General features: G+C 49.7%; 5 protein-coding genes across 5 annotated transcripts; 3 read left to right on the forward strand and 2 right to left on the reverse strand.

Annotated features, from left to right (window-relative positions):
- On the forward strand, nt 1-1635 carry N7477_005239 (Ty1/Copia family ribonuclease HI; the record flags this gene model as incomplete). The annotated part of the gene is made up of 3 exons (XM_056966902.1): nt 1-396; nt 904-1410; nt 1462-1635. Coding segments are annotated over 3 exons (1077 nt in total), but the record flags the coding sequence as incomplete, so codon positions are not given.
- A 2805-nt stretch (nt 1636-4440) lies between these two features.
- On the forward strand, nt 4441-4698 carry N7477_005240 (uncharacterized protein; the record flags this gene model as incomplete). Its single annotated transcript, XM_056966903.1, has 1 exon — nt 4441-4698. One exon carries the CDS (start codon nt 4441-4443, stop codon nt 4696-4698), a length of 258 nt encoding a protein of 85 aa, XP_056823684.1.
- Nucleotides 4699-5927: 1229 nt separating this feature from the next.
- Nucleotides 5928-6888, reverse strand: N7477_005241 (transcriptional activator srcap; the record flags this gene model as incomplete). Its single annotated transcript, XM_056966904.1, has 2 exons — nt 5928-6394; nt 6438-6888. 2 exons carry the CDS (start codon nt 6886-6888, stop codon nt 5928-5930), a joined length of 918 nt encoding a protein of 305 aa, XP_056823685.1.
- Nucleotides 6889-7195: 307 nt separating this feature from the next.
- N7477_005242 (uncharacterized protein) lies at nt 7196-9763 on the reverse strand (the record flags this gene model as incomplete). Its single annotated transcript, XM_056966905.1, has 1 exon — nt 7196-9763. The coding sequence occupies one exon, from the start codon at nt 9761-9763 to the stop codon at nt 7196-7198; it is 2568 nt and encodes an 855-aa protein (XP_056823686.1).
- A 2496-nt stretch (nt 9764-12259) lies between these two features.
- Nucleotides 12260-13110, forward strand: N7477_005243 (uncharacterized protein; the record flags this gene model as incomplete). Its single annotated transcript, XM_056966906.1, has 3 exons — nt 12260-12351; nt 12426-12604; nt 12809-13110. 3 exons carry the CDS (start codon nt 12260-12262, stop codon nt 13108-13110), a joined length of 573 nt encoding a protein of 190 aa, XP_056823687.1.
- Nucleotides 13111-13222: the final 112 nt, after the last annotated feature.

Consider the following 13222-nt stretch of genomic DNA (forward strand, 5'->3'; position numbering starts at 1 on the left):
TCTTCCTCGCCTGACTCATCAAATAAACGGCACGCCTTCGCTTCCTTTTATAATGCCTTTTCTGCGGCTATAAAAGATCAGCCTAAAAAGGTGCATCAGGACGATCTTCCCCTTCCACCAGAATCATGGGAAGAAATGCTTAATCATCCTTATAAAGCCGAATTTATGCAAGCCGCAGACATCGAATATCAGAAACTTGAGAATATGAATGCATGGACACCCATGAAGCGAAAGACCATTGAAGAAGACCATAAGACATACAAATGGTCTACAAAGCCCCACCGATGCCCTAGGCACCAAGTTCTACCACTTAGATGGGTCTTTACCTATAAAGTGGATGAAAATGGCTATTTAGCCAAATTCAAAGCTAGAATTTGTGTCCGCGGAGATCTCCAAGTTGACCGCAATGATGAAACTAGGGCTACTACCCTTGCTGCACGGACCCTTCGGACTCTTCTTGCTATTATTGCTGCATTTGACCTTGAAACCATACAATTGGATGCAGTAAATGCCTTCCTAAATAGCAAGCTAGACGACCCCGTTTATGTTGCCTTCCCCCAAGGATATGGCCGCAAACACTACATTCTACGGCTTAACAAAGCCCTATATGGTCTAAGGGTAGCGCCTATTTTATGGCAGCAAGAAATCCTTCAGAAACTGGCCCAGTTTGGATTCGTGCCTATTCCTGAAGACCCGTGCCTATTTGTCTATAAAAACGTCGTTTTGATGATATTTGTGGACGATATCTTGGTCATCTTCCACCAAACGCACAAACATGAAGCCTATGAGCTTAAGGACAAGCTCATGCAAGCCTATGAAATGAAAGACCTAGGCGAGGCAACGAGGTTTATAGGCATTCGAATCACCCGCGACAGGGACACGAAAAGGCTATGGATCTCCTAGGATGCCTATATTGAGAAAATTGCGCATCGATTCCATATAACGCCTTTGAAACCGGTTAAAACACTATTTCCACCCTCGCCGCTCCCCGCTCCACCTTCGGACTACCAGACTCCCCTAGCTATGATCCATCTCTATCAGCAGAAGATAGGATCATTGCTTTATGCCACAATTATGACACGGCCTGATGCCGCAAAAGCCACACAAATACTTTCGGAACATCTCACGAACCCTACTGAAAAGCATATGGACGCTGCAGACAAAGCCATAGCCTATCTATACCACACTAGATATAAGGCTATAGGGTATTCCCCTGTGCAGTCTGATAGTCCTACCTTTGTGTGTGCAAGCGATGCATCCTATGCAGATAATATCGGACGAAAGTCATCTGAAGGCTATATAGCCTACCTATTCAATGGTCCGATAGACTGGATTGCACGGAAGCAGAAGACGGTGACGACATCAACGACAGAAGCCGAATTGCTTGCTATTTCATCAGCTAGTAAGCATGTGATGTGGTGGAAACGTCTCTTTAGGTCTATTGAACTAGACCTAGATTAGGAAAGGCTTAGTGTCCTTTGTGACAACAAACAGACCGTGGACCTCCTTACTAAGGTCAATTCTTTGTTCCGCACAAAGCTTAGGCATATTGATATCCACCACTATTGGTTACGACAAGAAATAGTGGCCGGAAACATCGATATTGCCTGGATTGAGACCAATTCTATGCCTGCGGACGGTCTAACCAAGCCTTTGCCTTATCAGAAGCACTAGCGGTTTATCGATCATCTAAACATGACCGATATCCAAGACAGAATTGTCGAAATCTAGATCTTCGAGACTATGTACGCATAGGTCTAATTCTATGCCTATTCAGCTTATAAGCTCTGATAAGCTGAAGGGGGTGTATTGGAATATAGACCAATGCTACAAAGAAAGATCTATCCTTATATTCAACATATAAGATCAGCATTGTATTAATCACGTGACCAGATTTTTTCTTCTATCAAAATGATATTTTGACCACTTCTGATTCTGGTCCGCGGCCCTCTCCCGAATGATAGGCAGGACCATTTTCCTTCAGAGGTAAATGGTCCGCCTTCAGGCATGAATGGTCCGTTCCTTCGGAGGTGCCTTCGGGCATATCTTGCCTGCGGACATCGACCATGGTCTTCGAACCTCGGTGAACAGACTTCGACCCTCAGTCCCCTCAAGGATAGGCGGACCACTTTCCCTTAGGGATAAAATGGTCCACCTTTGGGCATGCATAACCTGATACTGCGGGGAAGCTTTCGGGGTGGCTGAAACCGTCGATTCTTGACATCATTCTTTTCGCTTCTCTTCGGTTCCCTTCTTTGCCACCTTTATTATGTTGCTGCCTAGTGTTTGTACGTCATTTGTATGTTATTCTAGACGTCATTTCTAGGCTATCCTAGCCTATAAATACGTCCTTCTTGTCTAGCAGATAGAATCAAGTCAGTTCTACTTTCCTGAAGTCAGTTCTACTTTCCTCAAGTCATTGTCCACTTTCCAAAGTCATCTCTACCTTCTTCCTTTGACCCTCAGGACTGTGGTTCTGCCTTCGTTTAGGCTATATCTGCTTATAGTCTATCCTACGACCTTTGACCTTCCACCTTTGTCTGGCACTGACAGACCCAGCCGGACTAAGGTTGATCCCACGGACATAAGGGGCCACGATCTGCTTCGTGGTAGCTTTCCCCTTATATCCCAACACTTAATAATAATAAGCTTATTCTTCTTAATATATATAATTCTACTGAATTAGTGTATTAAAAGTCTAATAAAGAAAGCCTAGTTTAGTTTAACCCTAATTTAATAACTTTTACTAAAAATACACTATAATTTTGGTGGTTAAGCTTTAAGGATATATTATCTGACTACTACTTCCTAAAACCCTTTAAGACTTTTAAAAAATATTAGAATTAACTTAAATAATATACGCTTATAAGGAAGTCTTATAAGAAGCTATAGTTATTAAGATATAAGGTTATGATTATCCTATTTACTATAGTGTTTTGGGGTGCGTCACTCGCTTACATGCGTCACTCGTTTACCGACCACGTTATCAGTTATTATGAGAAGCTACTGAGAAGAACTGGAGGGCCCCAGGCTCTGCCTGGGAGGGGGGCGCGAAGCACTTCGCCATTAGATGAGCAAAAAGGACCCACGGGTCTATATAACATTGCCCTTTTTTTGAGACTTGAAACTCAGAAGAATTCCCCCTTTGGGGTAAACAGGAGGGACAGGGGCGCGCCCGCAGAGGGCGGGAGGAGGAATCCCCCGGCCGTTGGCCCGACCGTGCGTAAGCACGTAACACGCACGTAACGGAGTGTTAAGGTGGTGTATTGCCGTGTGTATTCGGCGGTCTGACACTGACCGCCTTCCCCAAACAGTGAATTCTCCCAGTCTCAAGTTGATTCTGACCTCCTTCCCGATATGGAAAGGGGCGCGTAGAGTAAGCGCCTTACGTGATGATACACGTGAGCCCACGTGATGCTGTACTAGTGCCAAGATTAGTCATATTCGCTTTGACACCCGCTGAGCTGGAATTCCGCTTCTTTACCCTGTTCTATCACGCACTCACCCAGCTCACCCCGCACCTGCTTCCGGCGGTGTTTTCCATGTAGATGTGGAAATGATTCTCGCTGATATAGACTTGAATGAGAATTGTGCATTGTCCAATGACGACCAGCCAAGGATAGGAACACTGTCCGCAGGCCGTTTATACCTGTATCCACCAGCGGCGCCTAGCTCTCGAGGGACGAAGTGTAGCAGCCCTTGCGCTCATCTACACCGGATAAAAATATTCTGCCTTAGCATTTTGAATTTGAAGAGATGGACTATCCACAGGCGCTCATCAATAATTTTGAGTGGCTACAGATACCTGAAAATTGTATAATGGCAAATTGCGAGCGGCTATGAATATGAGGACTCTACAACTATATCCAATCAGATTCATGTATAAGTGTGGCTTGCCAAGTTGCCTCATGTTGCGAGGCTACGAACGACGTACGTATGACTCGCCACACCTTACTTGGGATGCTGGACGCTGATTTGACCACGGATCTGAAGGGTGGCTTGTTCTACAGGGTTGCCCTGCCTTTCATGGTCAGCCTCGTAGTACTGCGACCCCTCCGTTTCGTCCTAACTGAAAACCCTTACACATCATAACCTCCCTCTTCTTGTCACAAAAACTGTTCTGCTACGGGAAGCGACCGAAATCTGCGTTAGTCTCCTTCACTATGTCCGGAAGACCTCCCAGATGTACATTACTTAATGATTATACGGTCGCATGGATATGTGCATTGCCGATCGAGTTGGCGGCTGCGAAGAGTTTGCTTGATCACGTTCACAAACCGCTCCCCAACCCGCGACTGACCGCAATAACTACACGCTTGGGAGTCTGAGTGGGCTTAATGTAGTAGTTGTCTGCCTGCCGTCCGGTGTCTATGGGACAACTTCTGCCACGTCCGTGGTAACTCAAATGAGGCAAACCTTCCCTCCATAAAGTTCGGGCTGATGGTCGGAGTGGGAGGGGGGGTGCCTACCAAGAATGTTGATATCCGTCTAGGCGATGTAGTCGTTAGCACGCCTACGGGAACATTTGGCGGTGTGGTCCAGTACGACTATGGGAAAATGTGTCAGCAGGGCTACTTCCAGCGCGCGGGCTCACTCAATAAACCCCACGAGTCTCTGCTGGCTGCTGTCTCCCAGATACGCTGCGACTATATGCTGCAGGAGTTGCTGCTTGGCAAGATAATGTTCAGTGTTTTGTAGGCTTGTTGTCTCGAAATGAGTTTTTATGTCTCTTAGAGAAAATAGCGTGGTGGAGAGGTACTGAACATACCTAACATAGGTTTTATGCAAGGATCTAAAGCTCTCGAGGACTGCCTGAATGGCCAGGACAGGACAGAAAGAATACATCTGCACTCGTGCTTGTGTTTGATATCAAGACAGGGAGGGCTCTGGGCCACCTATGGTTTAGACGGTCAGGAGGGACAATAGACAATGGCACATCTCTGCTCACACACAGGGTCATCTCTTAAACTGTTGTGCTACTATTCATGCCTTGTCTCATACAGGTCCATCCTTATGGGCACCAAGCCCTAAACAGCCCAACTTAGTGACGCGCCCAAATGAGCAAAGGTGCGTGAGGAGCGGGGGCAGGCGAGGCAGGCGAGGCAGCATCGGTTGCGTTGGGCGGAGGTTGCGGTTTGGCGGGCGATGAGCGAATATGAGCGACAATGAGCGGGAGGGAGGTGGGATGAAGGAAATGGGAGTGCTAAGAGCAAGTGCACCGGGTTACGAGCGATAAGCAGTTGTACGGTCGGCGAGTAGGTGGTGTGTTTTTTGAGGTTGTGGGTGCTGGTCGAGGCAGTGATGGGTCGTATAAGAGCGAGGACGAGGAGTAGCTGCTGCTGCAGTCACAGAGGTAGGAGGGGTGCGTTTATAGAAGCAGAATAGCAGGAATAGTATCAGGAGTAGTGAGAGCAGCAGCAGAGGTAGCGGGAAGGTGTGGAGGGCCAGGGAGAGTGTCGACGGCGAGTAACGGGAGTGCGACGGGAGAGCAAAGCATAGCAAAGCACGGCAAAGTAGAGCACAAAACGGAAGAGTGCTGAGGCGTGAAAATGTGGAGGCGAGTGAGTAGGAGCGGCGAACTAAGTAGAGATCGATGGTGTCAATTTGTACCCTTAGGAATTCCATCATGCCAATCCTTTATTCCTTGGAATAGTCCGGTATTCTACGGATTATCCTCTTCCAAATTCTCTTAGATGACTGTGTACTGGGTTTCTTTCTTCAACTCCAGAGCGTTCGGCGATATTGATCCAGCAGAGCACCACGGCAACCACCTGTAGGCTTCTGGCTGCATGGTGACAATAAGGCTTTTTCTGATTCCACGCCAGCGTCTTAGGAAACTTGAAAAGGGCTCAGATAGTTCTCCGATGTCGTTAAGAATGAGAGATGCCGTGTGCTGGTACCAGAATTCGTCGGCACTGGGGCGTAGATTAAGCTGCAACACTAACGAAAGGCGCCGTCATGTAATCCACCTCCACATCGGCCAGCGTCGAAGCTCTGGGCGGAGCAGCAGCACTCATTGACCCGTAACCAAATGCATTAGCCCATGCGGAAACAGCAGAGTCAATTGCCACCCTGGAGAGCTTAGGGCTAGCCCATGTGCCTTGCACGTCCTTCCATGGCTGCGCCGGATCGCTCCCAGTTCCAGATCTGGCCGCGGGAAGCCAGGCGGTAGACGGGGTCTGCACATTGCTGGGTACATTGGGATGTTCGTCTTCTTCAAAGACATCCCGTGACATGGACTCCAGAGCGTTAAAGTCTTTGATTGAGTCGTCAGACAGGGTCGGGGGTGGGGCCTGCAGCGTGAGACCCATCATGAGATCGATGGTCTTGTCGGTATTGTTCAGGATAGGTGACGACGAGTCGCTACCCGATGAAGGATCATTCTTAGGGTCGTCTAGTGCAAGGAAAGTTAGTTTTGAATATTCTCATTACCGTACGTAAGTGTGAACTTGACATCTCACATGGCGACCAGAGTCCTGCTGGGACTTTTTTGATGATTGGAGCGTATGTCCAGCCGCTCATTACTGAGCCAGTCTGCTTGATCGTGACTTGCAAATCGGATGCAATGTACATGTCAACGGTTCCAGTCTTGCTGTCCGTCAGGTGCATTGGCTTGGAGTAAATCGAGTTGGTGGCTGGTGATGGCTTGGAATCGTCATTATTGCATTTGCTTGACGAGACAGCAAAGCGACTTTGCACGCTGAACTTAAAGCCTCCCCTTCGCACCACCCAAATTGCAGTCTCCGAGCAGTGAACGTCATGGGTGCTACCGGCATATCGACCAGTCACTACAGACAGAATATGTTGCTTTGGGGTGTCAGCCGATGCAGCCGATGCTATCGATGCTGGTGCAGCGATAGATTTCGCGGATGCAGTCTTCTGGTCCATCTGAATCAACAGATCGTAAAACTGGGATAGAAGAAGAGGGTCACTTCCCCCATCACTAGCGCCAAATCCAATGGTGAAGCCGAATACCCAGAAGTCAACGTACACGCTGCCTCCGAACGGCGGGCCGTACAAGGTGAGTAGCGCGCTGACGTCAACACTGATGTGGATCGTACAGATCCAGAGATCGAGGGTGAAGCTGACCCCGACGGAGACGCCTACTTCTCCGGTAAAGTGGAACGGAGAGTAGTTGATGAGAAACTCGGCAAAGGCGTAGAAAAAAGCTCCTAAAGGACCCTGTTGGTGTTGTTTAGCTAGTAAATCGGGACGAAGATGTGTTCTGACTTACTGCTGAGAGCACGACCGAAAGAGAGCCTCCACCCATGCATGCTTTGGGAGTTATCGCGAAGTAGGCTTGGCCGGTCACGGTTAAGCCAGCACCCAGATCCCACAAGATCGTCAGCCTGTCAGGCCGCGGGTAGTGGTCTGGTACTTGGTAGGCGGGGTGGTAGCCGCCGACAGTAAATACCCAGTCTCCATCATGCCCCGAGCCAGCAAACCAGTAGCACAAAGCGAATCCCCCTCCCAGATGACAGGCAGGATTAAGCACAAAGGAGTTTGGAGTTAGCGCTGCTTCGACCCGCAACGTACCACCGTTGATATCAACTGTGGCGAGGATGCCAAACTCTGCATAGATGAATGCTTCTTCCTTTTTCATGCCAGGTTCATTCGGCATCATGGCCCGTCCCTGTGCAATTATGGCCATCTTGAAGTGAGGATCGAACTCGAACATGACAACCGCGTCGACGTCGACGCATTGAAAGGCCTTGACTTTAAGTCCAGCTGCCAGCCATAGTGGTCCGTTCTGGTCACTCACCCAGTTCCCTTCGTCTGTGAACTTTTTCAACAGAGCCGTGGGGTCTGCAGGAGGTGGTGCGAATGACCTGCTCACGAATGGAAAGCCCTGAACTTCGGCGATCGTTGGGAAGCGGACAGATGAGTTGTACCCGAATCCACCTGAAATGCCCATAATCTCCGCGATTTCAAGTTCGATCAGAGGCCCGTCGAGCATTGCGAACAAAAAGACTGACTTGAAGGAGCTCCCTCCAGCCGTGTGCTCACCATACGATCCGACAGCGACAAAGCTATAAGGTTCCATCATGATTACTACGCCGCCAACGTATTTGACAAGTTTTGGCTGCGACTCATTCAGGAAGAGGCCTGCGACCTCTACAGGTGGAGCGTTGAATCCGATCGCCATGCCCGAAAGATTAAGGACAGGCGTCACGCCAGAGAGGTTGCGGAGATTGATGCCATCGCTGAATTTGAGCGCGAGAGCGAAGCCCATGAGCGTGAAGTTGATGGGTCCAAGCTTCACCGCTGCATCCAAGAAGATGTGTAGGGTCGAGTCGGCATATCGCAGACCGACATTCTGGATGGTCAGCGGTCCCTGTGATTGCTGTAGTTTGCCCATTGATGTCTCTCCGTTCGCCGGTGTCGTTCCGGTAGGCTGTTCATCGTCTTTGGTATCGGCGGCCGCCATCAGAATTCGGCGCTTGAACTCCTTCGGGTTCGGGGCCGCCGGCGCAGGCGTGACGTCGCTGGGCTGACCGAAGACATAGTCCAGTCCAACGAGACTACCGCCGTCCGGACCTCTGCCTGCGACAATGAAGTGCGATCCACTTTCCAACAGAATGTTTGCATCCTTCTGCTTAGCGACTGGCACATTGTCCTTAAACATGATGGGTGAGATGCCGCTGACTGAGTTTATTGCTGACAGCTCTAGGCGGGTAAGTCCATTGCTTGCTGCGTCATGAATCCAGACAAAATCCAGCTCACCGTACGGTTGTTTTAGATCTCCCACGATCGGAATGTGCTCCGTCTGGTCAAAGGCCAAAGAATGGATCGATGCTCGAACGACTCTTTTTGGCGGTAACGGCGCACCCTTGGTGTCAGAGATCTGCTTTACCTGAACCACATCCAGACGGAATGCACCTAGAATCACCGACGCGGTGAAGATGATGAAGGGCACATTGGTGCCAGCCTTTTTGGGACTGAAAATCTTTTCCACAGTCACCGAGAGACCGTTCCCTTGCTGTGTAGCTTCATCCCTTCTGAATGGGACATCCACAAAAGACGGCATAAGGTCTACGATACTGCTGTCTTTAAACAGACTCTTCAACATCTTGAGAAGGGAGGTGTCGGCATCAGGTGCAGTCGTGAGTTGCGCCGTCAGCGCCCAGCCGTTGTTCGGGTTCCACGTAAAATCCATATCGAGCTCGACCACGTCGAAGACGAAGGCACCAACGATGTGGAAAGACGATGCGTGTCCGTTCTCGTACGAGTACTGTATTTCGAGGGTCGATAGCTCAATATGGTCCATGATGGTCATGACCGTTGAGCCGTCGGTACTCGGGAAAAACTGTAGAAGTGTGGACATGCGAAGATTTTGGATATTGCCTAGCAGATCCCATCTCGACGTGCCTGATTGATAGGTAATCGACGCATAGAGCTCTGCTGTATCCGTTGGGTCTGTGCCATAGAGATTGACTGTTGCATCTAACCGGACAGTGGTATTGCCTCCGGTTTGATGGGTAGCGTACAGATTGACCATTTCAAGTCTGAAGCCAACTGGCGTAGGGTCTAACGGTGACGGGTCATTTGCGACAAGGTAGCCAGTGAAGGTGGCTCCATCCGAGCCGAGCTCGAGTGTCAACCCGCCAACGATGAGGTTTAATTCCTTAGGCGGGGACAGAATAGAGAAGTTGTCGGGAATCAAATTGCTCAAGTGAATTTCTCTAGTCAGGTGTGGCGTGTTTGGGACCAAGATACTGTAGCTCTCGGTGCTAGGAAGGATCCATGCGCCAATTCCTTTCATTATGGAAGGATCCATCGTGATTGGACACCATAGAGTACCCGTAAACTTATGCGTAGGGGCGGTGCTCTGCCAAGTGTATGTCATCTTGAAATATCATCGTCAGCAACACACGACAACGGGTAGGCCAAGTTAAGCACTTACCAGGAACGCAACCCGTGAGCCGCTGTCAGGCTTCCCAAAGCCAACTTCCATCTCTATTGTCACCTCAAACATTACCAACTTGTTATTACTGCTTTTAAGTTGGATTTGCCTGACTGTTGTGCTGTTGGTTTCACTGGGCAGCCAATCGGTGACGTATTTGCCCTTGAAAGGAGCTCCAACGATAACGAACAGCCAGTCGAGGATCCCTCCAAGAGATCCGTCGGTAGGCTCGAGTATAAGCGTTGTTGAGTCACTGGTGGGAAGCAGGTGCCCTGTTATTGAGCTTCCGAGCTTTGGACTTGAAAATGTTGCTGAGACGATGAAATCTGGGTCTGGATCTGCCAGCCCGTTTCCGTCGGACCAGATCCAGCGTACCGATTTCTTCAGTACCACAGTGGCTTGTGACAAGGTTATCTGGCCTTGGAAGCAAGTTGTCATCCAGGACTGAAGAGCTGTCATGTCTTTCAGCACGAACTGTAGACGAATGGCCGCGAGGTAGTTGCTATCGGGCCAGAACCACAACATGTTCTTCGCCGTCGCCGAAGTGTCCAGGTCCAAGCCTACCAGTCCAGCCAAGCCACTCAGATATCTGGGGTCGAGTTGCATGTAGGTGAGCAAATCAGCGAGATTCCAAGTCTGGTTGGCTGACACACTGGATGTATCGAGTCCAAATACTAGCATGTTCGAGTCATGGACATATCCGAACCCAGACGGCTGCACTGACGCCGGAAAGAAGCTCTCTGGGACTTTCTCTGTAGAAAACACAAGCCCGTTGAGTTTGCTGATAGTGATGGTGAACTTGGAGACAGTATCGGCGGCGGTAGCATACGCTATCATCGATGAGGCCGCAAAAGCGGTGTTCAGCCACTGGAGCATCTCGTCATCCACTGTGTTTGTCCCGCTTATCAGGGCCTTGCCAGCTGCGTCTGGCTTCCCGGCAATCGAAAGGATTCCGGTGTGTAGACTCAACAAGAAGTCGTTGAGAATGTCAGTACTGGCGAGTTTGGTGTACTGTGAGGCAGGCGTGCCCTGCGGCACTGCGATTTCCGTAGAGCAAACGTAATATCCGCTCCCTTGTACATCCAGTGTGACCATATCATCGCTGTCATCGTCGCTTGCGGCGGCGATCGAAAGTGCAGCTTTCAGTGGTGCCGTGGTAGCGAAGAAAGCTTTATTACTGCCATTGTCAATAGCCATAGCATTTGACGAGGACGACGATGATGCGTTTATAGACTGAAGCCCTAGGCCGGTTACTGTTGTAGTAGAGAGTGACGAGGAAGCGTCTGGACTAGAGCGCGTCGGATTTCTTCGAATGAACTTGAAATGAGGCGGTGTTCCAACTACCGGATTTCCCGCAACCTTCAGAGCCGCCGGTATGTTGGACTGATCCTCTACCCGGACCCAGCCGTACCCATCCTGGATGGACGTATCGTTAAGATCAGACTGCCTGATCACCCATACGACCGCCTGGTTTGGTTTAACGATAGTGACGTGGGACTCGTTTGCCTGATCTGATTTTACATCAGCACTTGCCCAGATGCTCGAAATTCGGTTTCAGTTGGATGACTTTACCAGGGACCTTATTCTCAGGAGTCAGGTATGCCATGATAGGCCATCCGTTGACCATCTTCTCAACGATAAACCTTCTTTGTGCGGTGATATCGCCGTTGGCCTTGGCAAACTCTTTCTTCCACATTTGAAACCTGTCGGAACCCATGGCCTCTTCCAAGTCTTTCTGGAACTTCACAGTTTGATCCGAGCCGCCGGCTAAGAAGTCAGTAGGATCAATTCCCGCAACCGCACCATCCTCTCTATATACCATCCAGCACGGATAGGATGTTAGATGGACGAATTTGTCCTCCTTTGAGTTTATAGCGTACGCGTACAGATAGAACAGGAGCTGCCAAGCTAGAAGATAAAAGACTGTAAGCTTCGAGGCTACTTTTTTTTTATCTAGCCAGTGATGATTTACCTGGATGAAAATGTGCCCTTCCGGCAGAAATAACCACATTTCGGGGTTGGTAAGTCTTGAAGAGAACTGCAGGTGATGAGTATGCAGAGCCGTGGTGGCTCAGCTTAAGGCAGGTAATGGGTTGGTTGATCCATGCCGCTAATAGTTCCTCTGTGTCCCACAAGGAATCACCAGCAAGGTAATAGGAGACTTTGCCATTCGGCGCTGGAGCGCAGGGAGGGTAAACAAGAATGCATATGATAGAAGCGGCGTTTGAGGCATGCCCCTGGTCGTCCAGGTTGGTCGGCCTGTCGACAATTTTGAGCGAAGGTTTGAAGAAAGGTGCGAATGTTCCTTTATTGAGGGCAGATGAATCCGTCGTCTGTATCGACTGATCAAAAATCATGGCTGCTTCGGAAACGGCGGCGAGACTTCCAGTAAACAGCGCTTTCTTTGACGATGACGAAGAAGCTGGTGGGGACGATTTAGCCGTGGTGTATGTCATCCTCGCGGCAGACACGATGTATAGACCTGCGCGTGCACGGCCATCCGCAAGCTGAGATACAGCAGCAAGTTCCACTGGAGTGAAAAAGCTCTTTGTTGGCTGCGTGTTGGTGAAGATGTTAAGCCCACCCAACGCCTTCCAGCCGTGTTTTACCTTGCAGAACTTGGGCACGATAATCTTGTCCGACTGCGAACCTATATTGAAATCAATATGTTCGTTGTCGGCATTCGAGTCGGCATTCAGGGTGTAGCGAAAAAAGCAGTCCTTTGCAGCTGTGTCCGCCATCGTCGGCTCATCCTTCTTTAGCAAGTAGGGGACGTACAGGGTAGATGTAACCACTCCTGAGCCGCCGTCATATTGTAGGAAAGGAGATTTGACGTTTTGTACTGCCTGTTCGGGAGTTTGGCCGCTCTCTGTTAATTGATCGTATTGCCGTTTGACGTCGTAGAGCAGAAAGTCCGAAACGCCGCCTGTGTGCGGCAGTCAGCCAGCGAGTACAACGATGGTATGAAGGGCATGCGCACCATAATGATCCATGTCCCAATGTGTGATTACAATACGCGCGAAAGAAGGCTTTACCGTCCTATCACTAAAGAGCGCATAAAGCCCGGGCGCGTAATTCGTCATCCAGTTCCTGATAACGGCAGCACCATCGTGAAAGGTACCTCCATCAATGAGCACGAGCGTTTGAGGGTTCTTTTTGGCGTCGAGCTCGACCACGATGGTACAATCGCCAACTCCGATGTTTAGATGGAAGAAATGTGCTGAGTTCACAAGCGAAGCCATGACTGGATAGCACCAAAGGCCGCCGAGTGCCCGTCGGCTTCGGTGTTTGGCTGGCCAAGCAGCAAGACTGTTGACA

This window comes from Penicillium maclennaniae (assembly GCF_028827695.1).
Source record: "Penicillium maclennaniae strain IBT 15551 chromosome Unknown utg000004l:1.0-3007600.0:1.0-3009580.0, whole genome shotgun sequence".
In the NCBI taxonomy this organism is placed as follows: Eukaryota; Fungi; Ascomycota; class Eurotiomycetes; order Eurotiales; family Aspergillaceae; genus Penicillium; species Penicillium maclennaniae.